Source organism: Physeter macrocephalus, unplaced genomic scaffold, assembly GCF_002837175.3.
Source record: "Physeter macrocephalus isolate SW-GA unplaced genomic scaffold, ASM283717v5 random_3, whole genome shotgun sequence".
Lineage (NCBI taxonomy): Eukaryota > Metazoa > Chordata > Mammalia > Artiodactyla > Physeteridae > Physeter > Physeter macrocephalus.
The window spans coordinates 19,375-46,547 of record NW_021145288.1 but is presented as its reverse complement, the minus strand read 5'-3'; the positions used below and the strand labels follow the sequence as shown (position 1 = coordinate 46,547).

Genomic DNA, 27,173 nt, shown 5'->3' with positions numbered 1-27,173 from the left:
GGAAGGTTGGCTACATGACAAAGCAACTAGAAGAAAACATTCATTGTAGAACCCAGGTGGTACATACATCAGTACCCATCGTGTAAGTTCTTTCAACTTCTCTGTAGGTTTGGAAACTTACATGTTGGGAAAAAAATGCATACAGATTGTCCCACACAGTGAATGAATGAGTAAATGAATAAAGGAATTAACAAATAAGCAAAGCCTCAAAGACTAGACAATTTGCTCAAAGACTTTCTTTACACGCCCCTGTATATATTCCAGAGTGAGCTTACTGCTTTTATAATAGAAGAAAATGTTTTTTCAGAGAGAAAAATGGCACAAGAGTCAATTGATAAAATAGGCATTTATTCTGAAGGCATAATGCCAAGAAATTCCCCGAAAGCAGCTTGGGAGTGGAAGAAAACTGCTGCCCCTCCATCAAAGGGGAACAGGACCTCAGCACTTTTCTACATCCCAGCCGTGTAGGGATGGCTGGGGGCAGAGCTCATGGGTGGGCTCTGGGCTGTGGGCCTGGGGTCGGTCCGAACTGCCCACCTGTCAGTGTGGGCCCAGGTCAGTGTGTCCTATGTTCCAAGGAGTCAGAGTGTCAGGAGAGCTGGCAGAGGAAGTCGTGCAGAGGCAGGGCCAGGAGCCCTGACAGCGAGATCCCCAAGGTGTCGGAGATACAGGCGGTTGCCATGGCAAACTCCCGGTGCTCACAGCTGGTCTGGGGAGGATGGGGAGCAGGGGTGAGGCTTCAGCCCTAGCTACCCCGCCTGGCACTTTCCCAGAGAGGCCACCCACCCACAGCCCTCGACCGGCTGGTGCTGACCTCCAGGGCAATGTTGTGAAAGGTGTTCACGTAGGCCGCGCCCCCCAGGAGTCCCTCATACAGAATGATCAGGAAGACAAGGTAGATGCTCGGCAGGAAGCTCAGCCACACGTCCGCCAGCAGGAAGGCCAGGTTGAGGCACTGTGGGTGCAGGTGGAGGGGAGGGCTGAGCCTGGGACCAGAGGTGGGCAGGAAGGGAGGTGCCATCCCGTCCAGCGGGCCCCGGTTCTGAGAGATGCTGATGAGGGTGAGGGCTGACAGGCCTGGATCAAATCGCAACACCCAGCTGGCCTACCAGACCCTGGGATCTGGGGTAGGCCTTCTCCCTACCACATCCCAGCATCCTAGACCTCGGGGGTCTCCTCCCCTCTTCCCTCTGCCCGTGTCACTCCTACTGCCTGCGATGCTATCCCACCTTCCCCCACATGGGCTCTCCTAGTCACCACCGTTCACAGCTCACCTTGGATCAGGGTCACTCTCACTCCTATGATCTCATTCCTCCTCCCAAAGTCTCCCTGATTGGAGAGGTTCCCTTCTATTTTACCAAACTGAGGCTATGGTGAGACCAGAGGTTCTCAACTAGGCGTGACTTTGCTGCCTAGGGGACATCTGGCAACAACTGGAGATGTTCCTGGTTGTTACAACTCGGAAGGGTGGGTGTTACAGGCGTGTAGTGGCAGAGGCCAGGGATGCTGCTCAACATCCTACAGCTCACAGGACAGCTTCACAACAAAGAAGGATCCAGCCCGAAATGCAATAACGCCAAGGCTGAGAAACCGTGGCTCAGATGTTCCCGCGCCTTCCAAGAAGGCTCGCTGACCCCACCCAAGGCTGTAGGTCCCTTTCTCTTGTGCCCCAGTCCTTCAGGGGATCCCACTGTCCCAGTCCTCAGCGCACAGGGTTGCCTCCCCAGTGTGTGGGCCACCCCAGTGGTTCACACGCTTCGTGTACACACAGGTCACTTGCGGATCTTGCTACCTACACAGGCCTTGCCCGCAGAGGTTCTAATTCAGGAAGAGTGAGGTGGGCTCAGAGATCTGCATTTAAAAGAACACACCCTGGTAATACTAATAGGACCCTAGAAACACTGCAGATGCTTTCATCTGGAGCATTAGGCCAGACACTTTCTCTAATGGAATTAAATGATTATAAGCCGCTAATTCTATGAAGCAGCCTTGTTTAAAATTATAGCTAAAATCATAAGCTGCACATTGCAGTGGCATCTAATGAAGAACCCCGAGGTAAGAATTGTTGATACAGGGACTTCCCTGGCGGTCCAGTGGTTAAGACTCCGTGCTTCCACTGCAGGGGGCATGGGTTCTATCCCTGGTCGGGGGACTAAGAACCCAAATGCCGTGTGGTGTGGTCAAAAAAAAAAAAAGAGTTGTTGATACAATCTGGGACTTTGCGGGTACAAAGCCCTGGGGTGGCAGTCCTGCTCGGACAAATAAGGAAGAAAGTTAGAGGATATTTGCCTGCTGTTGACATAACATTAAAGTGTCATCTACCCTAATTCTCTATATTGTTATCACAGAATTGAGTTAAAATTATTAGAAAGGGCAAAGAACTTTCCTGTAAGAGTTGAAGCTTTATTTTAAAGGCGATTTTTTTATATGCCCCTCTGGTCCCAAGATTATGGCCCAGAGGGATATTAGAGTCACCGAGGATAATTTGGAGGTTGCCAAAGACTTGTTTTAAAGTGTTTTCAAGTCTGACCACCGAGAACTCTGACATTTAGAAACAAGTAAGAAGACATGAATGTTCAAAATCATGTAGACATGTGACAATGAAACATGAATGCTGGTTACGTAAAACTCCTTTTGTTAGACTGTTGCAGGTATTTTCGTTCATTTAAAGCTTAATCACTTACATGACCTTTGCCATGAATTTGCTCGCCAGCCTTGAGATAAATAACCCGTTGACTACAATGTCACTGATTCTATTGTAATTAACCATCCAGGAGAAAAGAACTGGACATTTTCTTATTGTCGGAAACATTATTTGAAAGCCTGCCTCTCGGCATGAGGCTTGGGCAAATAATCATTAAATAAGTGCTTCTAGCTGATTAAGACACAATACAGATTCTTGTTCTTTCATTCTTCGCATTTCTGTTTCTTACAACAATGCCTGATTTATACATGAGGAAGCTGAGGCTCCGAAGAGTTTGGGGACCTGCCCTAAATCACACAGCTACTGTGTGATTTAGTACAGAAGCTGGGATCTGCATCCAGGTTTGCCTGGCTCCTGAGGCCACTCATTTTACACAGATCCCTGCTGGCCTCTGTTCCCCGCGCTTAGAACGTGACGGTATGCAATCAGTAACCCCTGCTGAGGGAGGGAAGCATCGGGACCTAGGGAAGCTGGGAGCCAAGGCAGGCAGAGAGTGAGGGCCAGGGGCTCAGTACCTGTAGAAAGGCCAGGGCCCACGTGTGGCGGATGCGACAGCAGCGGAGAGAGGAGCGGGAGGCAAAGACGCCAGCCTGGTACAGCATCTGGTACCTTCAAGGGGGCAGGGAGTAAGAGGAAGCCCCTCTGGTGCCTCCTCGGCAGGGCAGCCCCTCCCAACCCCAGTCCTTATCATCAAAGGCCCGCCCCCCCAGCCCACTGCGGTGCTGCCACCCACCCTCAGTCTTCTCACCAGCGGTATTGCTGAGCGTGACTCAGGAACGTGTTCCGGAAGAAGAGGAGTTCGAACTGCAGCAAAGACCAGACGAGGGAGATGGAGGGGGATGTGTGGGTCCCCACCCTCATCACTATTTCCACACCCCTCCCTCCCGGCAGCCCTCACTCACAAGTCCCTGGTTGATGAAATACTCAGCAAAGTAAACCAGCACCAAGGGGACGATGTAGCGCAGCAGGCCCTGGAAGGGTCAGGAGACATAAGCGGGAGGCTGGGAGATGAACACTGGCCGCAGGGGACACGCCAGAGCCACCGTTCGTACCTTAAACACGGTCCACCTTTCCTGAAGGGACAGGTGTGAGCTGGAGCCTGCAGGGGGGCAGGGAGAGAAGGGCAGGTGAGGTCGGCACACTGACTCAGCAAAGGGGTGCTGGTGTGCAAAAATCAGCCAACCAACACAAGAATGTGAATGCACATACGCCACTGGACTGTACAGTTAAAAATGGTGAAATTGGTAAACTTCATGGTATGGATACTTTACCATGATTAAAAAAAAAAAAGTAACTAGATGAGACTTCTTCATGGCTCTTGTACATCTTGATGGCGGTACACCCCTACCCCAGCCACAGTGGGCCCTTCTTTCTGTTTCTGAACACGCAAGCTCATTCCCACCACAGGGCCTTAGCACTTGCTGTTCCCTCTACCTGGAACCTGTTCACCTGGATGTGCACAGGGCTGACTCCTTGTCATTCATATTTCAGCCCAATGAGACGTCCTCAAAAAGGCCTTCACTGACCACCTTCTCTAAATAGAACTCCTTTCCCCTTTCTTCCCCCCATCTGTCATATCTTGCTTTTTTTTTTCTTTTTTTGGCCGCACTGCACGGCATGTGGGATCTTAGCTCCCCAACCAGGGATCAAACCCGTGCCCCCTGCAGTGGAAGCTCAGAGTCCTAACCACTGGACCACCAGGGAAGATCCCCCAACTGTCATTTCTAAGCACATCACTCTGTTAAGTTCTTCTAGTACTTATCAATGTGTGAAAACAACGTGCTTCCGATTCTGTTATTTGTTTATGAATGGTACAACACATAGTCAGTACTCAGTGAGTATTTCCTGAGCAGATGAATGTGATCGGCTCTCACCATAACCAGCACGCCTATCCACTTCCTCTTCTGACTGCCCACAGTAGAGAGGAAATGGCTGAAACTCAGAGAAAGTGACTGCTCTGACGGTCACTGTGTCTCCTACCTGGCTTCGACTCTGGGGCCTCGCTGTTTATCAGGGGTTGCCGGGCTGCCGTGTCTGCCTCCCCTTCCCCTCCAGGGTCCTGGGGCCCAGGAGAGGTGAGCAACAAGAAATAGCTAGAAGTGGGCAGAATGAAAAGAAGATTGAAGAGCCTCTGTCGGGCTGGACAGGCCACTTCTTCCCAGGGCAGCCCCCCTCATTCCTCCTCTCCGCCAAGGCCCTCCATCCCCAGCCAGAGAACTCCAACTGCGCAAAAATGCTTCTTTCTCTGGAACTGAAATGTATCTCCTTGCTGTTTCTAATCCATGGGCCCTCGTTTTGACTCCTGGCTCACACCAAGCGCGTCAGCCCTGTTTCCTTGTTGTTGTTTTTCTAATAATCGTTCTAGCTACCATTTATCACGTGTTCATTTTGTGCTAGGCCAGAAGTTTCCAAAGTTTGGTCACTTATGTTTTGCCTTCATGATATTTGCCATATCCACATTCCCTCTGTGTATAATATTTTTTATTTAATATTTCCCTTTCAATTGATTCACTTTTTCTACATGGCCTTATCCCAAGCGATAATCTGTGAAATCACAGGTTTGGTTGACCAATTGAAACTTTTCCTAATTCACATACACAAAATGAACGGAGTCTATCCTTGTCCCCTCACTGTGGGAACGTCACCGCACGGGGAAGCAAGGAAAGCCACCACCATTTGAAATATGGGAAAACTGAGGGTCAGAGATGTAAAGTAACTCGTCCCATACAACACGGTAACAAGTGGCAGCTCCAGAACTCAGACTCGGGCCTATCGGAGTCCAGAACCCACATCCCCCCACGTGGGGGATCTGAAGACTGGGATGGTGACCAAGTTCTCTCTCCTCGAATCCCTCTTCCTCCCAGCCCAGGCCACTTACCTGGCCAGCAGCAGTGTGGGTATACCCAGCATGGACAGCAGGGTGTGCTGGGGAGAGAGGCCAGCCTGGGTGAGGCCCAGGTAGGACAGTGCCCCCAGCAGCCCTGCTCCCCCAGTACCTGAGGACCACCAGGAGATCACAGCCCTGAGAAGGAGAACACAGTAGCACTAAGAAGGACCAAAGCCAGCAGTGGGACCCCCTCCCCTCACTCCCTGCTCTGCCTGCTTACCTGGGGTAGAAGGCGGTGAGTGAGAGGAAGGTGACCTCCCCCAGACCTGAAGAGATGCTAGCCAAGACCACACCTGGGGAAGGACAAGCATGGCCATACCTACCTAGCCTTTCCCCACTAGCCTCAATCCCCTAAGGGGTGTGGCCACAGCCTCCTCTGCATCCGCACAGAGGGGCCCCTTGGATAGGCTGGGCTCCAGATCTGAAGTAGAACCAACCCCTTCCTCTGCATGCCCTCTCATAGGGAATGGTACCTCCATCCACCCGGTTATCAAATCAGGACTAAGAACTCATTCTTTTTCTTTTGGCCGCACTGCGAGGCTTGCGGGATCTTAGTTCCCCGACCAGAGACTGACCCCAGGCCACGGCAGTGAAAGCATCGAGTCCTAACCACTGGACCCCCAGGGAATTCCCAAGAACTCATCCTTGATGCCTCCTCCACCTCCATCACAGACGCTTGGTGACTGCTCATCTTGATCTCCATCTAATCTGTCCATTTCCTCCCATCTTCCCCACCGCCTATCCCTCCAAATCGACCTCATCTGCCATCCCCTATTGTGACAGTCTTAGCATGCTTCTCAGGGGTTACAAAAATAATCCCTCTCCTCTGGGAAGCTGGGGAGATTACCCCCACCAATGCTCTGTTGTAGTTCCTTTGAACCCCCCACCTGACACAAAACCTCACGCTCACCACACAGGCTGATTCCCACCGAATGAGAAAAGGCAACCAGGATGAAGCTTCCAGCAGCACACATCCCACTGGTGAGCACGCGGGGGCTGAAGGGAGATACGGGCCGGGGGGGATGGTCAGCTGCCATTCGCAGCTCCCCAGCCCTCCCGCCACCTCCTCTGCTCTCCCAGCCTCCCCACTCTCAGACCCCACCTGCCTCTCCTCCCGCCACCTCCACCCAGACCTGTAGGGCAGCAGATGAAGGCCAAGAGGAGCCAGCAATTTGATGACGAGGGTGGGAAGGATGTCTGCCAGGAGCACCGCCTGGGACCAGAGAACAGAGTGAGGCCCCAGACCTTCCCGGGGACAACCCTCCCAACCAGGGGCCAAGGAAAGATGGAAACCAGCCCATTAGACCTGCTACAAACACAGGCTCTGAAGTCACACAGATCTGAGCTCCAGTCCCAGGTCTGCCGCTCCTTAGCTGTGGGTCAAGGTACTCACATTCTCTGAGCTGCAGTCTCCTTATTTGGAAAACGGGGATGATTACAGAGCCTAACTCACAGTACTGTTGTATGGATTCAATAAGCTAATATATGCTGCACACAGAAAGGGCCCAGTAAATGGCAGGCTTAATTAGTAGAGTCATGATAGTACCCGCTGGGTGCTGAGGGGGTGTGGGTGGGGTCTACAGACCCAGAGTAAGGGTAAAGGGAGGACCAGATGGGTACTCACAGCTGTGGAGACAGAATTGCAGTCAAATCGAGATGAGCTATTATGGGAGGTGGGTGTTGGGTCTGGGTCCACCTGATGGGAGACAAGAAAGTCTTTCACCCAGGGAGGCAGGAGGGCAGACAAACAGGGCCGGGCTCCATTCCCAGCTCTGCTCTAACTTGAAGCATGGCCTTGGGTCAGCACTGGCTTCTTAAGACCTCAGTTCCTCTATGTGCACAAGGGGGAAGGGGAGGTTTCCATAGAAGTCTCAAACTAATGGTCCACACGCCAAAGATGGCCTTGTAAGTGGACTTTATTTGGGTAACACACTCGGGAACTTTCATTTAAAAAATCTGGGTTTCCAGAAAAATCTGTACTTGGACCAAATTCCCTGTTGGACCTGCAAGGTGGCAGCTGTTCCCCTTGGGCCTGCATCCTCCAGCTCATCATAGACAAGAGGTTCTCAACAAGAGATGATTATACCCTTCAGGGAACATTTGGCAACGTCTGGAGACATTCGTGGTTGTCACAAAAGGAGGGTGAGGGCTATGCTATTGTCATCCAGTGGGCAGAGGCCAGAGATGCTGCTAAACATCCTACAATGCACAGGAAAGTCACACAACAAAGAATTATCCAGCCCAAAACACCAACAGTGCTGGGGTTAAAAAACCATGCCTTAGACCATAGTGCCACCCGGCCAACGTTTGAGTTTGCAATTGCTTTACAAGAACAAATTGATTCTTAAAGACCCTTCCTGTTCTGAGGTCTGGGAACTTTAGCCATCTTGCCCCACCCCTTAGCCACCTCATTCCATGAATTTTTCAAGTGGGTTTCTGCCCAAGGGTGAGTCCCTCATCTTCCCATAGGGACTAAACATGGTGGTGGTGGTAGAGAGGGTCACTTACATGGCTCTGGTTCCCAGGTGCTCTCTGGTGACTGAGGATGTCGTGGGCAGCACTGAGCATCACCACGTAAGAGAAGTTGTTGCAGAGGCCCAGGAGCCTGGAGCGAGCAGGACAGATCCCCCCACCCCCCAGTTTTATTGCGATATAATTGACATAGAAGAATAGACATATAATATAATTATATACAGTCTATCCACAGTCCTAGCACCAAACCTCCGCCTTTCCTGTGCCTTCTTTTTTCTCTATCACCAGACCCCATCCCCATTTAGTGCGAAGGTTAGAAATACAGGCTTTGGGACAACAAACGTAGGTTCATATCTAATCTCTGAGACCTCTCCCAGGAAGAGAAGGAAGTTATCCTTGATGACTCTCTCTCCTCCAAACTCCCACCATGATTCAGTTCCCGGGGCATTTCTCATCCACTGATCCACTGTCTCTGACTGTGGTATGGTAGAAAGATACTGGGGGCTTGAAACCCAAAGGACTATGTTCAGGTCCCAAGTCTGCCACTTCCTACTTGCGTGGCCTCAGTCTACTCATGTGTAAAATGGGGATCCAAATTTCTCTTCTGACTATCTCACAGAGCGCTGTAGAGATCAAAACAAGATAATACCCTTTACGATCCATGGAGGATCTGGTTCACTTATGCTCATCTCCCAGAGCTGCCATCAGTGATGGGAAGGGAACAGGACGCAGCCCCAGGATATCATGTGTCCCTTTTCACAAGCCTCTGAAGTGGTACTGCTGCTCTTCCTATTTTACTGCTGAGAAACTGAGGCTCAGAGAGAGAGCCTCACTTCCAACCCAATCTGTTGCCCAAGTCCTTGATGTTTAGGTTAGTGCTAGAAGTATTTCCCAAAGCTCACTATTCGAGTGATTTTAGGAGGTAGATGGATGACTTTTAAAAGGTAGTGATGCATTTATTTAAACGTGCATTAGGAAAATACTGGCTTTCCGTCCAGAGTAGTGATTTATAGTTTTCTTTTAAAAAGTACATGTATTTACAAATTTAAAGGCTGAGTTGGATCTCCAAAATATACAAGCAGCTCATACAGCTCAACATCAAAAAAACAAACAACCCAATCAAAAAATGGGCAGAAGACTTAAATAGACATTTCTCCAAAGAAGACATACAGATGGCCCAAACACGTGAAACGATGCTCAACGTCACTAATTATTAGAGAAATGCAAATCAAAACTACAGTGAGGTATCACCTCACACCGGTCAGAACGGCCATCATCAAAAAATCTACAAACAGTAAATGCTGGAGAGGGTGTGGAGAAAAGGGAACCCTCATACCCTGTTGGTGGGAGTGTAAATTGATACAGCCACTATGTAAAACAGTATGGAGGTTCCTTAAAAAACTAAAAATGGAACTACCATATGACCCAGCAATCCCACTACTGGGCATATACCCAGAGAAGACTATAATTCAAAAAAACACATGCACCCCAATGTTCATAGCAGCACTATTTACAATAGCCAGGACATGGAAGCTACCCAAATGTCCATCAGTGGAGGAATGGATAAAGAAAATGTGGTACATAATTATAATGGAATATTACTCAGCCATAAAAAGGAACAAAATTGGGTCATCTGTAGAGATGTGGATGGACCTAGAAAGTGTCATACAGAGTGAAGTAAGTCAGAAAGAGAAAAGCAAGTATCGTATAATAACGCATGTATATGGGATCTAGAAAAATGGTATAGGTGATCTTATTTGCAAAGCAGAAATGGAGACATAGACGTAGAGAATAAATGTATGGATAGCAAGGGGGAAAGGGGTGGGGAGGCAGGAATTGGGAGACTGGGATTAACACATACATTATTGATACTATGTATAAAATAGACAACAGATGGGAACATACTGTATAGCACAGGGAACTCTACCTAATGCACTGTGGTAACCTAAATGGGAGGGAAGTCCAAAAGGGAGGGGATATCTGTATGTGTATGGCTGATTCATTTTGTTGTGCAGTGGAGGCTAACACCACATAGTAAAGCAACCAGACTCCAATAAAAATTAATAAAATAAAATAAAATCCTCACCACATGGCAAGATGCCTGCTATTATCCCATTTTACAGATGAGGAAACGAAAATTCAGAGAAACTAAAATCAAGAAGATAACCGATGACATTGAGATTTGTCTAGAAATTAAATGATTTGTTGCTGATATTCATCTCAGAAATGGTCACACAGAAAATTTCAGAGACACGAATTCTGAATTTGAATAGATATTATTTTCATGAAAAAATAAAATAAAGCCTGAGTTGGTTGGAGTAAAAACATGAAGAAAATATCCCTACAGGTCATATGAGAAGCTGGCCAAAAGGTGAAGGTGATAAGGGAATGAGTGAAATTTGGGAAATTTACACATGGCCTTAGGGCAAACCAAGCGGTTCAGTAACTATTTTGCGGATTCAGCTCCTTTTTGGAAGCTCAACCCTCTTTTCTCACCCCTCTTGCTGCTTCCCTCTTCCCACTCTACTTTTATTTCTTCAGGCCACTCACCAGAAGCCCACCGCGTTCTTCCAATGGGCGCCCTGACGGTCCTGCGGCGGGGGCCTAGGTGCCGGATCGGCCTCTTCTCCTGGAAGGGGGAAAAGAAGAGGGCCTGACCCCCACCCCACTCTCAGGTGCACGATGGGCCAACGGGCGTTCTCCCGGGACCGAGGAAGTCAATCCCGTGAGGGTGGGCAGGAATACTCACCCTCCGAATCCGAAAGGCGCCGCCGAGAGCCCGCACAGCCTCCCATGGCATCAAGTTCAGGTCCCCCGAGGGGTCCAAAGTCAGCGAGAGTTCAGAGTTGGCTCCGATGAGGCGGATGAGGGTCTACGATAGGCGAGAGGGATCAACGCCCCACTGCCGGTCCCAGCTCCGGCTTCTCCGCTGCACTGGCGCCTCCACCAGCCACGGCCCTAACCCCAGGCTCCATCTCGCGCCCTCGTACGCCCCACCACGCCCCACCCGTCGGACTCTCCCCCCGCCCCCTCTAAAGCAGGGGTCCCTGCAGCCTGTACCTTTAAGAGCACCTAAACATTCCGCACCCAGGAATGACGAGTCACGTGACAGCACATGTGGGCCCCTCATCACGTGCTTGAAGGTCCTCACCACTTCCGGGTCTTTTCTCGATCTTCTCTTTAGACTTTCCCAGCTTCGGGGCGGGGGACGGAGACAGGCTGGGAGAACCCTGGAACCACCGGTTTAAAACTGGGGTGGGTAGGATCAGCAAGAAGAACCATGACGTTAGTTGGGGACGCCCAAGGCCGTGACCTACCGTACCAGCACTAATCATGGCTGCGAATGGCTTCAGCTCCTCTGCAACTGCCGGAAATAAATATGGCCACCTGCCTAGCCGGTCCTGTTTCTGGCTGACAACAAAGGCAGCCAGCTTCAGATCATTCTTATTTCTATCTGTTGCCTTTAGATTGCTTTAGAAACTGCACATAAAGATAACAGCCACCTAAAAAGATTTCATGAATTGTCTGTTGGCAGTATCCAAGGTGCTTAAGAGAGCCCTTTTCTCAAATTATCTTAGAACCAAAGTAGTAGTTCAACCCTGGTTTTACAGATGAGAAAACGAAAAAGGAAAGTTACTGATGAACATACAACTTTAGACCTAAAGGTGACCTTAGAGACTCGGCAATAAGAAATAGAGCACCAGAGGCAGGGGTGCTGGCTGCTGCAGGATTTTCCTGCCTGCATTAAGGGTGCTTAGACCAGATGATTCTAAGGCCCAAGATTCTGATTCTGTGATCTCATCTAGTTCCTCCAATTAGAAATTTGGAAAGTGAGGCTCAGGGAGGGGACCCAAGGAAGAGGTGTCGATTAAGGTCACTTCACAAAGTCCCAGATAAGGAGCGATTATTCTCTTACCTTCGTCTAGGTGGTAAAGCAACATCCTGAATTTTCTTCATCACGTCTTTCCCCTGCTAATCTCTCTTGTGGGCTTCCAACAGTCAGTGCCCTACTCACCCAGCTCTTTCTCACCACCAGGCCCTCAGACTGCTGTTTGAAATGTACCCCCTTTGGTCTGCTTCCCAGGTCACTCAACCAATGAAAAGTGGGATCCTACTACCCACGCAGGGCTCTAGAAATTCAGCAACATGTCATACATGGCCTCCACCTTCAAGGAGCTCAAAGGAGGGTGGGAGGTAGACGTGAATAACCACAGTACAAAGTTTAGCCAAGTTTCGTTTCGCAAGAATGACTACAGGTGAGGGAATGGGCATTGGAGCCACCAATCCAGCCCCTTCTTCCTCTTGGGGAAGCATTAATGACCCTGAAATGAGAAGCCAGAGCTCTTACCAGCCCCCTCCTCACTCCTACTCCTTGTCCCCAGGCAAAACAGGAACCACAAACCCCAGCTTCCTCTCACAGAGAGGCTGTGGCTTTGGGGGGAGACGGAAACGGCTGAGGTGTAAATACAAGACCTGAGTCACTTGAGCTGCAGTTGCCACATGCCCCCTCCCCCCTCCCCAATTCTGAGGTCTCCTGCTCCCGCTTTTTCCTTTCGGTCCTCCTCCCTTGCCCTTTAGCTCCGAATGTATACCACCTGAGTCTCCTGTGTGATATACACCCACTTCCCAGCCTGGGCTGGAAGCAGCTGTGGGCATTGCAGAAGGTGGGCAGGGCTCGGGGTGGGGATGCGTCAGGGAGAGACAGGGGAAGAGGAAGTGTCTTGGGTCCTGGGGGAGACTGGCTTGGTGGGTGGGGACAATCATTGTCAGCTTTCTGGACACACAGACAGAGACAGGATGGATTTCCTCCGGCTACATCTCCCTGGGCTGCATCAGGCCTTGAGGGGGGCACTGGTGAGAGGGGCAAAGAGAGGCCAGAGATTTTCACCCTGCTCCCTGGGGCCTCACCTTCTTTTCTCCCTTTGAGCTTCTCCCCAGGCTCAAGATTCCTTCCCCAGGATCAGGCAGCCTGCTAGCCCGATCTTCTCTGGATTTCAATCCCCTCATCTCCAGAAACACATCCACACACACCTCTAATCTAGGCCCTTTCCTCCTCCTTCTGCAGATCCTGTCCCCTCCTCCTCCTAGATCCTAGAACCCCTCTTCCTTCTCCCGAGTCCCTCTGGCCCAGGGCCCCGAGGGAGAGGGCTGGGCTTCCCCTTAATACCTTTGTCCCCATCCCTCTTGTCTTCCAGGAGTCTTTCAGCACCTTTGTCTCCTACCTTATGGGAGATGATGTCCCCACTGCAGAGAGGAGGGAGGCGTGTGCAGCTGAGGAACTGGGGGAGGTGGCTGCAAGAAGCCTTGGGGGGAAGGTAGAGGAGGAAGCCCAGGAGGCCGTGGAGGGCCTTGGAGGCAGCCAAAACAAGGGGGATGGAGGGCTGAGAGGGCCTGGAGAGGCTGGAAGATGCCAGGAGGAAAGCTCAGCTACAGAACAGACCTGGGGCGGGGGACAAGGCAGCTCCCATGGGTCCCAAGCAGATAGGCAGGACACTGGGGCCTGGGAGGCAGCCACGGCCACTAGATGCCAGCATTCAAGTATCCCCCTGGAGCCCAGACAGAAGTCTGAGGCTGGTCGAGACAGGAGTAGCCAAGCCCAGGGGAGTCAGCAGCCCGATGAGCAGGAAGTGAAGAGAGAGGAGACACTGAGAACCTGGGAACGGGAGGAGGAGGAGGAAGAGGTCAGGGCAACAGAGCCAGGGGTGGCTGGAGGGGCGGAGTCAGAGGGGACCTGGCACAAGGAGCTTGAGCGGAAGGCGAGTGTTGATGGGCAAAAGGTGGTGGCAGAGGACGGAAAGGAGTCAGAGCAGGGGGTTGATGAGACAGCTGCAGAGGAGATCCAGGGGCCTGGGGCCAAAGGGGCTGGGAGGGGAGAAGAGGTGGTAGTGGTAAGGGGTGACCAAAGCACAAGGGCACAGGGGACACGGGAGCCAGCGGCAGAATCTGAGGACAGGGAAACCTCAGGCAGGGAGGAGGCTGACCTCCCAGGGACTGGGGAGACTGAACATGGGGCAGTCCCAGGAGAAAGGATCCCAGAGGGTACCGGCAGAGTCTGGGCCCTAGAGGAGACCTCCAGGGGAGACCAGGAGGAGGAGGAGGTGGATGAGAATAGAGAGGCTGAAGCGAGCCTGTTCCCCACACAGACCCAGGCCCTGGGATCTGAGACAGTGGAAGAAGCGGCCAAGGACCAGGCAGCAGGGAGGGAAGCTGAGGAAGGTCAGGAGTCAGAGGCGGAGGGAGGGGAGGGCTTTGAGGGCCAGGCACATCAGGCTGAGGAAGAGGCTGTGGAGAGGCAAGACTCAGAGATCAGGGCTGCTCAAACCAGTCTCAAGGAGGTGGTGCAGGCAGAGGAGGCCAAGGAGCAGCAGAAGAGTTGCAGGGCGGCAGAGGCTGAGCTGCTCCAGGACAAAGTAGCAAATGAGGCTGAAGGTGACGTTGACTTGGAGGCAACCCCAGAGGCCAGGCCCAAGAAGGAGTTCAGCAGGGAGAGGGGTGAGGAAGAGGCTCAGACCAGGGGAGAAGCACTGGAGGTGGGGTGGGGTGGCCTTGAGCACAGGGTCACTGAAGGCCAAGAACCTGAGCTGGTGGCAGGCCCCCAGACCCCCACAGAGCAACTTGAGGAAGGGCAGGCATGTAAGGAAGAGCTCTGGAGCATGCCAGCCCTGAGCAGAGAGGAGACAGAGAGGAGCCGGGAGGAATATCCCAGGAACGTGGGGTATGTAGAACCTAACAGCTCTGTGGCGGAAGCCTGGGAAGACAGAAGAAGGGATGTGGAGAGAGGGGACACCCAGGAGGAAAAAGGAGATGCTGAAGAGGGGAAGGAGGAGGCTACGGGAGGCCAGGCACCGGTGGCGGAGGCTGAAGGAGGCCGAGAGTCTGCACGACCAGAGGTCCCAGAGGGAGGCGGGGAGTGGATGAAAGTAAAGGAAGCCTGGCGTGGAGCAGAGGAGGGGGAGGCCCCCGGAGCAGAGAACCAGGAGCTGGGTGGAAGGCAGGGAGCAGGAACAGGGACGGCCCAGTCACTGGGAGAGTCAGACGCCACAGAAACCAAGGAGGAGGAGGTGGAGGCCTCCGTGCCCTGGGGGGCAGACAGAACATCCAGGAGAGGCTGGAGGCTGGAGGCGGAGGCTCTGAGTCTCCAGGACAGTGACGACATGGACACACATTCTTTGGCTACCGAGATCGTGGAGGATAAGGCAGCTCTGGATGGAAGGGCTCCTGGGACTGGGGACAGGCCCGGCAGAGAGGCTGAGGAAGCGTTCGGGAGAGACTGGGATTCAGAAGGGAGAGAGGAAGCCGGCGGGGGTGAGGACCTGGTAGAGGCTGCAGAGGGGGAGAAAAGAGGTGGGCAGGAGTTTGGCCTGGAGGGCTCAGCAGAGGAGGAGGTGCCTGGCAGTGGTGGCCAAGCAGAGGCTTCTGAGGCCACTCGGGAGGGTGAGCCCGGGGGACAGCAGGCTGAGGTGGAGGAATCCACCGTAGCAGAAGGAAGCTGGGGGATGGATGGCGTCACCCCGGGCTCCCAGGTGTTGAGGGTAGAGGGCCTCCCAGGCGGGCACACACTGTGGGAGGAAGAGGCTGGAGGAGGGCAAGCGACGGAGCAGGGGCAAAGCAGTGAGGGGCAGCTTGGGGACAGGCACCCCGAGGGAGAGGCACAAAGGCCCCTTGCGGTGGAGGATATCGAGGTGACTGGAGACCAAAAGGCAGAGGCCAAGGAGATTGATCCAGAAGGCCTGGAGGACGTCCAGGGCCAAGAGGACCGGTCAACGAACCAGGACCCTGCAGAGGCTGAGCCTGGACCATGCGGGGAGGCCACCGGGAGCGCCAGAGAGGATGGTCACAGCAGCTGGAGTGAGGTGAGGGCCCCAGGTAGGGTCCCGGGTTGGACAGAGTAGAATCTCGAAGCTGAAGCCGGCCCCGTGGTACCCCGTGCCCTCTTCCCTGTAGGCCCTGCTCCCTGGGTCTCGCCTGGACGTCTCTGTCCCAAGGAGCCGAGCACTCCTCTCCCGCAGCTCCTCACAGCGCCGCTCCCGGCCCTCTTTCCGACGGACCCCCGCCCCTGAGCAAGCGCAGGAGCCTCCCAGCCCCCCGCCGGAGGAAGAGCTGGTAGCCCCCGAACAGAGTCTTCTCGAGCCAGAGCACGCCCCGGAGCCAAGCTCCTCCAGCCCTGAAGGGACTCCATTGCCAGCCAGAAGGCCCCTGGGACAGAGGTAAGCACAGGGGGAGGTGACCGGCCTGGGATGGGGAGGAGGCTGACGCCATCTGGACACCAGCTCCCACGGCCTGTCTTCCGTCGGCAGGTTTGGCCTGGCACACCCTGGCATGATGCAGGAGCTGCGAGCCAGGCTGAGCCAGCCAAAGCCCCAGTGACTGGGACGTGAGGCTCGGACGGCTGGGTTGAACCCTGCTCGGCCTGACTCCCCGTGCCGCTTTGGACGCATCCTTTCCGCCCTCTGGGCCTTTGTTTCTTGGTGTGTCATTCACGGAGCAGACAGAACCAGATGTCTGCGAGAACCATGAACTGAAGGAGTCTGACTCTCCAATGTGGCTGGTGGACCACTGCCCCGCTGGGGTCATCTCTCTCTGCTGGCCTGCCTTGCCTACCTCCCCAGCCTGTCTCAGCTGCTTGGAGGACTGAGCGAGGGCAGAGACAGTTCTCCCCACAGCCTTCCCTCTCTACTGCGCCCACTCCTTGACCCCCCCGTTCTCAACCCCCCCCACCAGGCCCTGGAGAGCTGTGTAGGACTAACGCAAACCCCTGGGGTTGAAGTCGGCCTCGAGGAAGAGGTCAGAAGGGCCAGTGGCGCTCCATTTGCAATCAAAGAGAAGCAGACCAGCTGCCTCGAGCTTCCAAAATGGGAGCTCAGTCTCAGAACTCTGCTGGTTACTACGGCAGCCACCAGCTGAACAAGCCAGAGTGGGGGAAGGTGGGCCAGGAACCCCAAAAATGTACGATCAGAGAGGAGTCCAGGGTAACCAGAAGCTGCAGACTCTGTTCCAGGGCCCCTTTGCATGTCAGTCACCCCTTCTCTGAAAAGAAGCTGAGGCAGAGAGAGGGTGAGAGTGCTTTATTAGGCACCCAGCGTGGCAGCCTAGTCTGAGGACGACTAGCAGGTCCCCGAAACAATAAATAAACCATTTTTCTAAACAATAAATAAATATCTAAGAAATAAATATCTGGCAAGGACTGGAGGGGCCTTAAGTTATTGGATAGGGTCTGGGGCAGGAGACCAGTGGAGTCGTGCCTTGTCTAAGGCAGATGAGCCGGAGCCTGTCTGCTGGCCCAGACTCCAGTCCTCAGGTCCTGATGGGTGGAGGGAAGGGGCTAAGAAGTCACCCTCCATCAGGGCTGGGAGCTGGGTGTGGGGAACCCCAAGGCCTGGGCTGGGCTCCCGGCCTGGGAGAGCAGCAGCAAGTCCCTCACCGCCCGAGACAAGACAATTTCCAAGGAGTGTAGCGACTGGTAGGTGTAGAGGAGCCGGGGCCAGGACACCTGGGCTGACATCTGCAAGGAGCCGCCCAGAGCCCCTGGGAGCAGCCCCTCCCCCTCCTCATTCTCCTCCTCCTCAGGCAGGTTGAATCCTGCAGCCAGCACCTGTGGGGAGAGACCCGTGGGTCAGAGAATGGCCCGCCTGAGACCCTGAGTGAATCCTTGTTTCTTTACGTGCCCAGTGGTGCAGAATGACATCAGAGACCACAAGGGCATGATTTCCCCGGACAACCCCTACTTCACATCTTCCATTATGTCATCGTTTCATGTGAACTGCCTGATTTTTTTTTTTTTGGTTCAAAAAAATGGAAGTCACAGAGCAAGATGGTGCTCACGGAGCTGGCTCTCACTCATCCAGGATTGCCCGGGGGATTGGGGGCTCTGGAAGGTCCTTTCTCTCTCTCTCTCTTTTTTTTTTTTTTTTTTTTTTTTTTTTTTTTGCTGTGCCATGGGGCTTTCAGGATGTTCCCCTACCAGGGATAGAACCCGGTCCCCGGCAGTGAAAGCCTGGAGTCCTAACCACTAGGCAACCAGGGAACTGGAAGTTCCTCTCTTAAGCATCGTCTTAAGATCAGAAATGGGCAGAAAGGTGATATGGTTAGTTTTTATGCTGTTTTCATTTTCTATTCTTTTGTTAAGGGTAAAATTCCTATTTCCCTTTGAAATGTTCAGGAGAATCTGGTGATGTCAGAGGATGAGGGAGAAGGGAATGTACTTTGCTGTAGGGCCTGCCAGATGCTGTCCTGGCTTCTTTCATTTAAGACCAAGACCCCAAGAGAAAGCAGAGGTTCAGGGGGCAGAGGCAGGACCTGGTACACCTACACACACACACACACACACACACACACACACACACACACACACTCAGAGGATCTGGAGCATCTCCTTCCAGACTTATCCTTCCTCTGGGCAGGGGGTGTTTTAAAAGGGAACCAATGAGCCTCAATTTTGAGTGTTAGTCTCTGGGGGTCGAGGAGGGTGGGTGGGCACTCTACCTGGAAGCGGAGATGCTGCTGCAAATCTCGGAGATCCAGCCTCATGGCCCACAGCTGCAACCTCTCTGAACTGGTCCAGAACCCCTGGCTCCCCAGCCCTCCCAACAGGGTATGGAAGGGGTGAAGTGTCATGGAGAGGAAGCGGAGTCTTTCTGGGTCCTGTGCAAGGGGAGGGAAGGCATCAGGAAAGGCCTGCAGGCCAAGGATGACCCACTTCAAACCCAACCTCATCTCTATTTGGGTCCCATTCCGTCCCCATATCTATTCTCATCCTTAACCCCAGCTCCATCCCTACTCCCTTCCTATGTTCATCACCATTCCCATCTCCACTGTCTCTGATCTCTATCCTATCTCCTTTTCCAACCTCACTTTCAGTCACACCCGAGCTCATCTCCACCCCAGCCCCATCTCCATCCTTCTGTCACTCTCTATCCACAGCCCCATTCCCTTCTCTACCGCCCCGCCCCATCTCCATCTCCTCACTTGTTTTCATTCTGTCTTCAACTTCTTTCCCGTCCCTGTTCCCATTCTTATCCCAATTCCATCCCTCTTTCATGTGTCCAGACTCAATGTCACCATCTCTCCATCCCATCTCCAACTCTACCCAACCCCATTCCATTCCCGTCCTCACCAGCGATCCCCATTCTTTCTCTATCCCCCACTTCATTTTCACTCTCATCCCCAACCTTCTTCCCATCCCTAACCTCTTGCCATTCTCACTCGTAATACCAACTCCACGACTCCTCCATCCTAATCTCTAACCCCGATCCCATTCTGTTCCCATCCCCACATCTTTCCTTGCTCAGCTTCATCCTTACCTTCTTCCTAACGCCATTTCTTTATTCCAGCCTCATCTTTATATTCAGTGACCTACCCAGCCTCATCCAGATTCTCTCCCTCAGTTTATCCCCAAATCCATCTTCAATTCAATCCCCAACTTCATCTCCATCCCCCAACCCAGCCTTATTGCCAGTTTGCCTGTCCCACCCCGCCAGTCCGCCACTCACAGAGAGGCCACGCCAGGCCTGGAAGGTCAGGGAAACGTTGGGGGGCTGCTCTCCCAGGGGCAGAAGGTCCAGGTTCACTCCTGGCAGGTGAGATTCAGCCTATGGGGCAAGGTCTTTTAGTGGGGGCCCGAGGAGATTGGGGATCTTCCCATGCCCAGAGCCAGCTGCATTAGGGAGACTCACAAAGTCACGGGCCTGGACCCGAACCTCGGAGAGCAGCTTCCTGGCGAGATGCAGGCTGACCTTGAACTCCCTCTGCAACTCCTGCAGGCTCCGGAGGGGCCTCCCTGGGGGCCTCGGGAATCCCCAAACACCAGCTCGAGCCAGGAGCAAGGAGAGTAGCAAAAGGCTGAGCCCTGGAGCAATGAGGAGGGGGTGGACAAGATGAGGGGACGAGCTGGAGAAGAACTCAGGCAAAGGAAGGGACTGTGCCTCTTCTGAGCCTGTGCTACAGGCACGCTCTGTGTGTCATCTCACTGACCCCTCAAAACCACTAACAAGCTGTTGAGACACCATATGGCATCTCTGTACAGTGAAAGGAAAGTGCCCCTTCCCCCAGGCAGACACAGTCTTGCACAGAGTGCCCGCCTTTGCAAGCAGATCTCGGGCTGGATCTTGAACCCCACTATCTCCCTTGGCCAAGTGTCTTTCTCAGTGAACAAACTGCACAAGGGTATGTGGCAGCCCGGGTGCTATTGTTCTCCCTATTTTGCAGATGGGGAAAGTGAGGCTCAGTGAGGTTGACTTGCCCAAGGGCACATAGCCAGAGGGTGAGGGGACCAGGACTGGATTCCAGATCTGCCCAAATGCAGAGCCTGCGTGCTCCCCCCAGGGAACTCAGAGGAGACCGCCACCTCCCCTGGCGTGGGCATGGTCTGTTCTGCCAAGGATTCCCCAGGCTCAGCCAGGCGGCTCTGATGGCCTGAACCAGGGCCCCAGGGGTGGGCTGATAATGCTGAGGCTCTATCCCAGGGAGTCAGAAGGACAGATTGGTCCAGCCTCCCCCAAGGCAGGTAGATCACTCTGAAGGGTGGGAGGAACACGGGGTGCCAGGAGAGGGAAGAGGGTCTGGAATGGGAGGCTGAACCTCTGTTTCTCATTTGGGTTCTTCCCTTGAACAAGTCACGCCTTATCTCTGTGCCTCAGGCTCCCATCTGTAAAATGGGGGAGTCAGACTGGCTGATTTCTGAAAGTGCTTCCTGCCCTGCATTTCCTGGAAAGAAGGGAGAGGGGCAGTGGGGCTGGAGCTCTGGGAAGAGGGCAGTTTCTTCTTCAGGGAGAGGAAATCTAGCAATCACTAGGGAGTTACACAATTCTCGAAACCCAAACCAAAACTGGTCACTAAGTTGAAGTCTATTCCTGCTCCCCCTTCTCTCCATGCCTCTTTCCTATCCATTCTTGATCTCTAAGCCCTGGGCTCTGCTCCTCGAAATGTACTCTCAGTAAAGACTAAGGGGAGATTCTGGGCGCTTCCACTACCCCCATGGACTTAACACAGGTGATGGGTCATGCCTGCAATCTGTAGCATTCAGGCTCCCTGGCTTGGGGGCCATTCTGGCACCCTGGAGATTTAAGGCAGACTGGGGTTCTTCCTAGCTCTATGGGTGGGCACCCCCAGGCCCTGGTGGATATTGCCCACCCAGAACAGAGCTGTGCCGTCTCCTACTGACCCCCTGCTTTCTGCCTGAGCTCTGGAGCCCCCAGACCCTTCCCTTGGATTCTCCTTCCCCTCTGCAGCCAATCCTGGGGCTTTCGCCCGGCCTTTGAAGGTTCTGTCCCCGTCTTTCAGCCCTTGGTCCCTACCCTGACCCTACCATCGGCTCCTCTGTCTAGAGCTCTCTTTCCAGCCTCTGAGCTCTTCAGCCACCAGCCAAATAAACACTTCATTTATGCACCTGGTCCTGATCCTGGTCAAAGCGCCTGCCCGACTCTCCCCATTCATGCCAGTCAAGTCTTCCCATCCTCAGCCCAGCCCTCACCAAACTTCCACCCTTCTACAGAACCCTGTGCCCCCATTCATGCCAGCCAAGCTGCCCTGCCTCATCCTCTGCCCAGCCCTGGCTTGATCACTACCCCTCTGCCCCAGCCCCTCTCCCCAGTTTATGCCTGTCTCACTCCCATCCTCCAGTCAGCTGTATCCTGTATCCTTAGTCTTGCCCACATAGTAGCACCTCAGCCCTTGGCGCCCATCCACAGCGGGCAAGTTCACCCATCCTCTGCCCAGTCTCAGCCAAGGCCCCCACCCCTCTGCCCCAGCCCTGGCCTCAAACTCACGCCAGCCAAGGTCGCCTGCCGTCTGGCCCATGGTGGGGCCAGCCTCTTTGGACAGCCATCTCCCAGGCAGGGGGAGTCTTATACTGGGGGCTGCGCCCGGTTTCACTTTCCGTCCTGCTTGTACTTTCGGCTTTGTGTTCACTCAGTCTTCCCTCTCACCACCCCTTGCTAAAATGGGGAAATGTAATTTCCCTTCCCAGAGGGGGTGGGAGGTACAGTGAGGGTGGTGGGAAACTGGGGTTTCGGTCAATCCCAGCTCCTGACTCCCTGCTGCTCTACCAGGTCCAGCCCTGCCCTCACTTCCCCACTCTTGGGTGAGCCACCCCGCTCTGCTTGCTGGTAGATCCCAGAGACTCTAACCCCCTCCTGTTTCTCTTCTTTGTCATCATCATCCCAGTGCCATCACCAGCTCACTGTCCTTCAAAAGACGGATGGCCAGGTAAGGGGGTTGCCCGTTAGAGGGGACTTGGGGGTTTTGAGTCATCCTTACTCTCTTCTGGTTTACCAGATGGCTGAGGGAGGGAGTGCCAGGGAAGTCAGGGCTCAGTGGGTAGCTGGGATGGGGTTTTGTGTGAGGCGGTGGGGTCTCAGTCTGGGCAGAGTCAGAGCTCAGTCTATAGTCAGGGTCAGGGCTGGATGAGAACACGTTCATTCAAGGGCCAAGCTCAGACTTCAGCCAGAGGCAGATCTAGGATTAGCGTTCAGTCTATAACTATGATCAGGACTTGGTCTAGGGCTGGACTCAGAGCTTTGTCTGGGGCCAACATCCTGCCTCTGCCTGTGTTTGGGGTCAGAGCTATCAATGACCTGGGGGCTCTGCAAGGGGCCGGTTAGGATTGGGCTTAAAGCTCAATCCAAATGGGGCACAGACCTCAGTCTGCGGCCAAGGTTTCGACTGAGCCTGTGATTCAGGTCAGGACTCCGGCTTGGGCTGGGATGAGAGCTCAGTTGATGACCAGGGTCAGGCCTCAGTCTTTGGCCAGGCTGGGGTTCTGTGAGGTCAGGATCAGGACTCAGCCAGGTCCCAGGATAGTTCTGGTGTTTCTGCTCTGGAGACGGCCGTCAGGGGCCGTCAGGGCTGGTTACAGATCTTCCTTCCAGCACAGCCCCGCCCTCAGCCCCACCCTGGATTTCCCATCTTCAGGGAGAAGATGGGGGTTTCTTGGTCTTCCCCCAAGCCCACTGCTGCCACTTTCCTTTTAGGACCCATGGGGTTTCCCTGCTGGGTCCCTGCTGTGAGACAGAAACCAAGGGGGCTTCCCCTCCCTATACCCTGTCTCCTCAGCCGTGCCTGGGCAGGGCCGCCTGGGACCAACTGCCAGGGAAGTACCAGCACCAGCGGGGGAGCAATCCCAGAGGGCTGCAGGAGGAGAAGGAAAAGGAAGAGCGGCTGGCACCTGCCTAGCCCAGACCGGCTTCTGTTACAGTGCCCCCCAGTGGTGGCAGCCCATTCCCCCAAATGCCATGCCTCTTGTGCTCCTCACTGTGTGGTCCCATCCATCCTCAGACTGACGGTAAGGGCAGGCAGAGGCCCTGGCTGGTCTTCCTCACATCCCCAAGTCCTGCCACTGTCCAGGAGGCATGGCCACCCACTCACCCCTCCGACCACAGCCGCTTCTGACTCTTTGCCATCATCCAGAACTGCTTTACCTTTCCAACTTTGAACCTCATCTCCCACTCTCTGACTACAACCTCCTTGCCTTCCCAACCTTCTCAGAGACCTCCCAGCCCTTGCTGCTTCTCAGCCCTTCTCAATCTGGCTGCAGCTGACTCCTCCAGCCTCGTGCCTCAGCCCTCTTCCTGCTCCACCAACTGCTTCTTTGCCTTTGCACAAGCTGGTCTCCTTGCCTAGAATGCCCTCACTGCTTTCTCCAGAGTTCTCTTTCCCCAGCCTTCTCTGTGCCCAGACCCCTTGGCATGGGCTTTCTCCCCTGAGTGGCTCATCCCTTCCTGCCATAAATCTTGTCTCCAATGGACATTTCACATTTCTTTATCTTGCCCACTCTATCCTCACTCATACCTCTCCAGCCATACTGGCCTCCTCCTTGCTCCTAGAACATTCCAGTCATGCTCCTGCCCCAGGGCCTTTGCCCTTCCTGTTTCTTCTGCTTAGGACACTCTTCTTCATATCTGCAAAGTTCACTCTCTCCTTACTACTCTGCTCAAATATCTCCTTTATAAATGGGGTCTTCACTGACTACCCTGAAAAAAGGCAGCCCTGCCCCTGGAACTCTCTATCCCCTTCCCTGCATTATTTTTCTACATAGCATTTTAGATATCGATATTGAACATTTTCTTTCTCTCTCTCTCTTTCTTTCTTTTTTTTTTTTTTTTGGTCTGTCTCCATGCACTAGAATATGCTTCCCAAAAAGATGGGGATTTTTGTATCCCCTTCCCTGCATTATTTTTCTACATAGCATTTTAGATATCGATATTGAACATTTTCTTTCTCTCTCTCTCTTTCTTTCTTTTTTTTTTTTTTTGGTCTGTCTCCATGCACTAGAATATGCGTTCCACAAAGATGGGAATTTTTGCCTGTTCTGTGCACTGATGTATCCCCAGTAGCTAACAACAGCAGGTTCTCAATAAATCATTGAACAAATCTGTCTTCTGCCACAGGTGTCTAATCCAGGTTCTGCTCATGGCTGGTGAGCTGTAAATTGCCTGGATGGAACAGCAGGTCTGGGAGCAGCCAGAGCCCTGAAGTCTCACAGTCAGCTTTCTCCCAGTCTGTCCGAGGCTTCAGCCAGGTGCTGAGGGGGGTAAGGAAGCACCTGGGCTGCTTTGCATGGCTGTGGGCTGACGATCTTAGATCCTTGGCAAAAAGCCAGAGGGTCAGTGAGGGCAGTGCCAGCCTCTGTCCATATCCTCAGAGGATGGGCCTGGCCCATCTCTGCCCCCCTGGGCCTGTTTCCACAAGTGGATCTTGGCTGGTAGGCTGAGGCTTGGGTTGGGGCCAGCAGGAAATGGAAGGGATGTGGTGAGGGGTGAGAACTGCTGGAAAGGGCTGTAGACTCCGGTGTGCAGCTAACCCTTCTGGTGACCTCAGGTGAGTCACTAGCCTACTCTGGACCTCAGTTTCCTCATTGAAAAGTGATCACAATTTTCAAATGTTGCCACTATTACTACCTAGAGAAATTAAAACCCAGAGGATTAAAAAAAGAGAGAGAAAGGAACCATCCACCAATTTTTCTGATTATTTTCCAAGCCCCGTTACAGCTCTGACCGTGTGGGGCACTCCATGGGCTTGCATGGGAATCCTGGGTTCAGGAAGCAGAAGTTAGAAGCCTCAGATGTGACATCAGGATGGAATCAGGGAGGGGAAGTCTTGTTCAAGGTCACACAGCAGATCAGTGACAGAACGAAGACTGGAACTCGAGTCCCTCATTTTCAGCTTGGGCTGGCGAGGGGAATCCCTGGGCCCCATGATCTCAGCTTCGAGATCTAACCCCTTGGTGAAACTAAGATGGGCTTCAGTGAAGGTGGGAAGGCTGGGGGGAGGTGAGGCCAGGCTGGAGCTGGGGCCACACTTCTGAGTCTCCCAAACACGAGTGATGACACCCTGAGGTCAGGCACAGCTCCCACCGGCTCCCAGGAGAGTAGAGGTGAATAAAGCCCCGCATCCCAGCCCTAATCACTGGACCCATTGTACGCATGCGCCCTGCTGCACACCACGCCTAAGGTTTATTCTGCAGGTGCACTCAAAGACGCAGCAAGGCAGCTTGGGTGCCCCACCCGCTTCCACCCACCTTGCGGGCCGCCTCTAAATACGGCGTCTCTTATGGGACTACTGACCCCGGGGTTGCAGGGGCGGGGCGGGAGGAGCCTGGAAGGGGAAAAGGGTTTCTCACGATCGGTCCCACCTCTTTTTTCCTACGGGCCCCGCCCCCCCGCACCTGCACTCTCAAGGTCACGGCAGGCACGTGCGGGGAGGGCTGAGAGAAAGGGAGTGCAGGGGTCACCTTGCCAGGGACTAGATGTTCATCTCTGGGTGTTCTATGTAAATGACACAGGAATGCAGGGGCAGGAAGACTGAGCTATGCAGGGTGTGAGGAGAAGGTGGGAAGCCAGGTCTGTTGAGTGCCAGGAAGAGAGTTCCTGAGGCAGGGCTGCAGAGAAAGAAAACACCAGCCTGGGGGTGAAAAGTCCCGGTGCAAGTCCCTGCTCTGCTCTGCCCAAGCATACTGGGCTTCAGTTTCCTCATCTGGAAAATGAGGCCCGCGATCCCAGCCCTGCCCACCTCTCAGCCCAGACATGAAGGCAAAATTGGGAAGGTACAAGGCTTCAAGGGTCAGGGCCCCACTGGGGAGTCAGACAGACCTTTCACAGCTCCAGCACTTCCCAGGGTGACCTTGGTCAAGGCAGGAGACCTCCCTGTGCTTGGCTCCTCTACCCGGTGGGGGGACGCTACTCCTACCAGCCAGATAGGACAGCTGTGACGATTATGCAAATAAATGGCTGGCACTGCCACTGAGTAGCTGTGTGATCTTACACAAGTTAATTAACCTCTCTGTGCCCAGGTTCATCATCTATAACGTGAGAAAAATAATCCAAACTCATAAGACTGTTTAGAGGATTCGATGAGCTATTGTTTATAAAGTGCCTGGAACAGGGGCTGGCACGTGGTAAGACCGTAGGTTTTAGCTACTGGTATTAGTATAAGGTCTGACCCACAAGGAAGCTCTCAAGAAATGCTAGTTGTCATTAATAAATACTTGGGATGGTTGTCATCAATGGGCAAAGAAAGGCCAAAGGAGAGTTGGAGGAAGAGGGTAAAGAAGAGGCTGCAGTTAGAGCTTAGGAAGTTCAGATAGGTACAGGGTGCAGGTGGGGGGCCCCAGGCAGAAGGCACCTGGTAACCCAGAGACATGCATCAGAGCAGAGTTCCGGCCAGAAGCAGACGCCTCAGGGAGACAGCCAATCAGGCCCTGGGCCACAGTGTGGACAGCCTCAGCTCTGAGGACCCCTGGGTGGGACTCATTTCCTAAGTTGGGCGGGGCTTCATCAATCCTCCCTATGGAGAGGACTTGGAATGGAGACAGACTCTGGGCTGAGCCCCAGGCCAGGCCCTGCCAGGTGTCTGAGAGAGGCAGGCAGGCCCCGGGCAGACACCAGGTCCTCCAGCAGCCCTAAGCTCTGAGGCTGACACTGGGCCCCACCCAATCCGGGGGCCCTCACCTGGCAGCCTCCTTGGGGTCTCAGCCACCGCTGACTGCTGTGTCCCTTGCTTACCCTGAACCCTGCATTTGAGCCCCCCAGTTCACTCCCCAGGAATGGAACACACTCACAGCTTATATTTTTATGTACCATCTGATCTGAGCAAAAGAATGTATACAACATATATGTT

At 53.6% G+C, this 27,173-nt stretch overlaps 3 protein-coding genes across 5 annotated transcripts; 1 reads left to right on the top strand and 2 right to left on the bottom strand.

The window, feature by feature from the left end:
• Window positions 1-331: 331 nt before the first annotated feature.
• Window positions 332-11,238, bottom strand: CLN3 (CLN3 lysosomal/endosomal transmembrane protein, battenin). Of its 3 annotated transcripts, XM_055082015.1 has the most exons (16): window positions 11,124-11,238; window positions 10,813-10,935; window positions 10,614-10,716; window positions 8,100-8,196; window positions 7,216-7,287; window positions 6,725-6,804; window positions 6,502-6,587; window positions 5,812-5,884; window positions 5,583-5,726; window positions 4,685-4,797; window positions 3,757-3,803; window positions 3,607-3,675; window positions 3,453-3,508; window positions 3,220-3,313; window positions 815-955; window positions 332-709 (listed from the first exon to the last, which is right to left on the bottom strand). In XM_055082015.1, exons 2-16 carry the CDS (start codon window positions 10,856-10,858, stop codon window positions 590-592), a joined length of 1,341 nt encoding a protein of 446 aa, XP_054937990.1. In that variant the 5' UTR covers window positions 10,859-10,935; window positions 11,124-11,238; the 3' UTR covers window positions 332-589. The 3 variants fall into 3 exon arrangements, with proteins under 3 accessions (XP_054937990.1, XP_023979466.1, XP_007107394.1); XM_024123698.2 differs by lacking the exon at window positions 11,124-11,238 and having other exon boundaries at window positions 10,813-11,058; XM_007107332.4 differs by lacking the exon at window positions 11,124-11,238 and having other exon boundaries at window positions 10,614-10,692; window positions 10,813-11,058.
• Window positions 11,239-12,860: 1,622 nt separating this feature from the next.
• APOBR (apolipoprotein B receptor) lies at window positions 12,861-16,430 on the top strand. Its single transcript, XM_007107442.2, has 4 exons — window positions 12,861-12,917; window positions 13,259-15,916; window positions 16,008-16,270; window positions 16,361-16,430. The coding sequence occupies exons 1-4, from the start codon at window positions 12,861-12,863 to the stop codon at window positions 16,428-16,430; spliced, it is 3,048 nt and encodes a 1,015-aa protein (XP_007107504.2).
• A 683-nt stretch (window positions 16,431-17,113) lies between these two features.
• On the bottom strand, window positions 17,114-21,958 carry IL27 (interleukin 27). The gene is made up of 5 exons (XM_007107333.2): window positions 21,827-21,958; window positions 19,736-19,908; window positions 19,553-19,651; window positions 18,546-18,704; window positions 17,114-17,655 (listed from the first exon to the last, which is right to left on the bottom strand). Exons 1-5 carry the CDS (start codon window positions 21,855-21,857, stop codon window positions 17,404-17,406), a joined length of 714 nt encoding a protein of 237 aa, XP_007107395.1. The 5' UTR covers window positions 21,858-21,958; the 3' UTR covers window positions 17,114-17,403.
• Window positions 21,959-27,173: the final 5,215 nt, after the last annotated feature.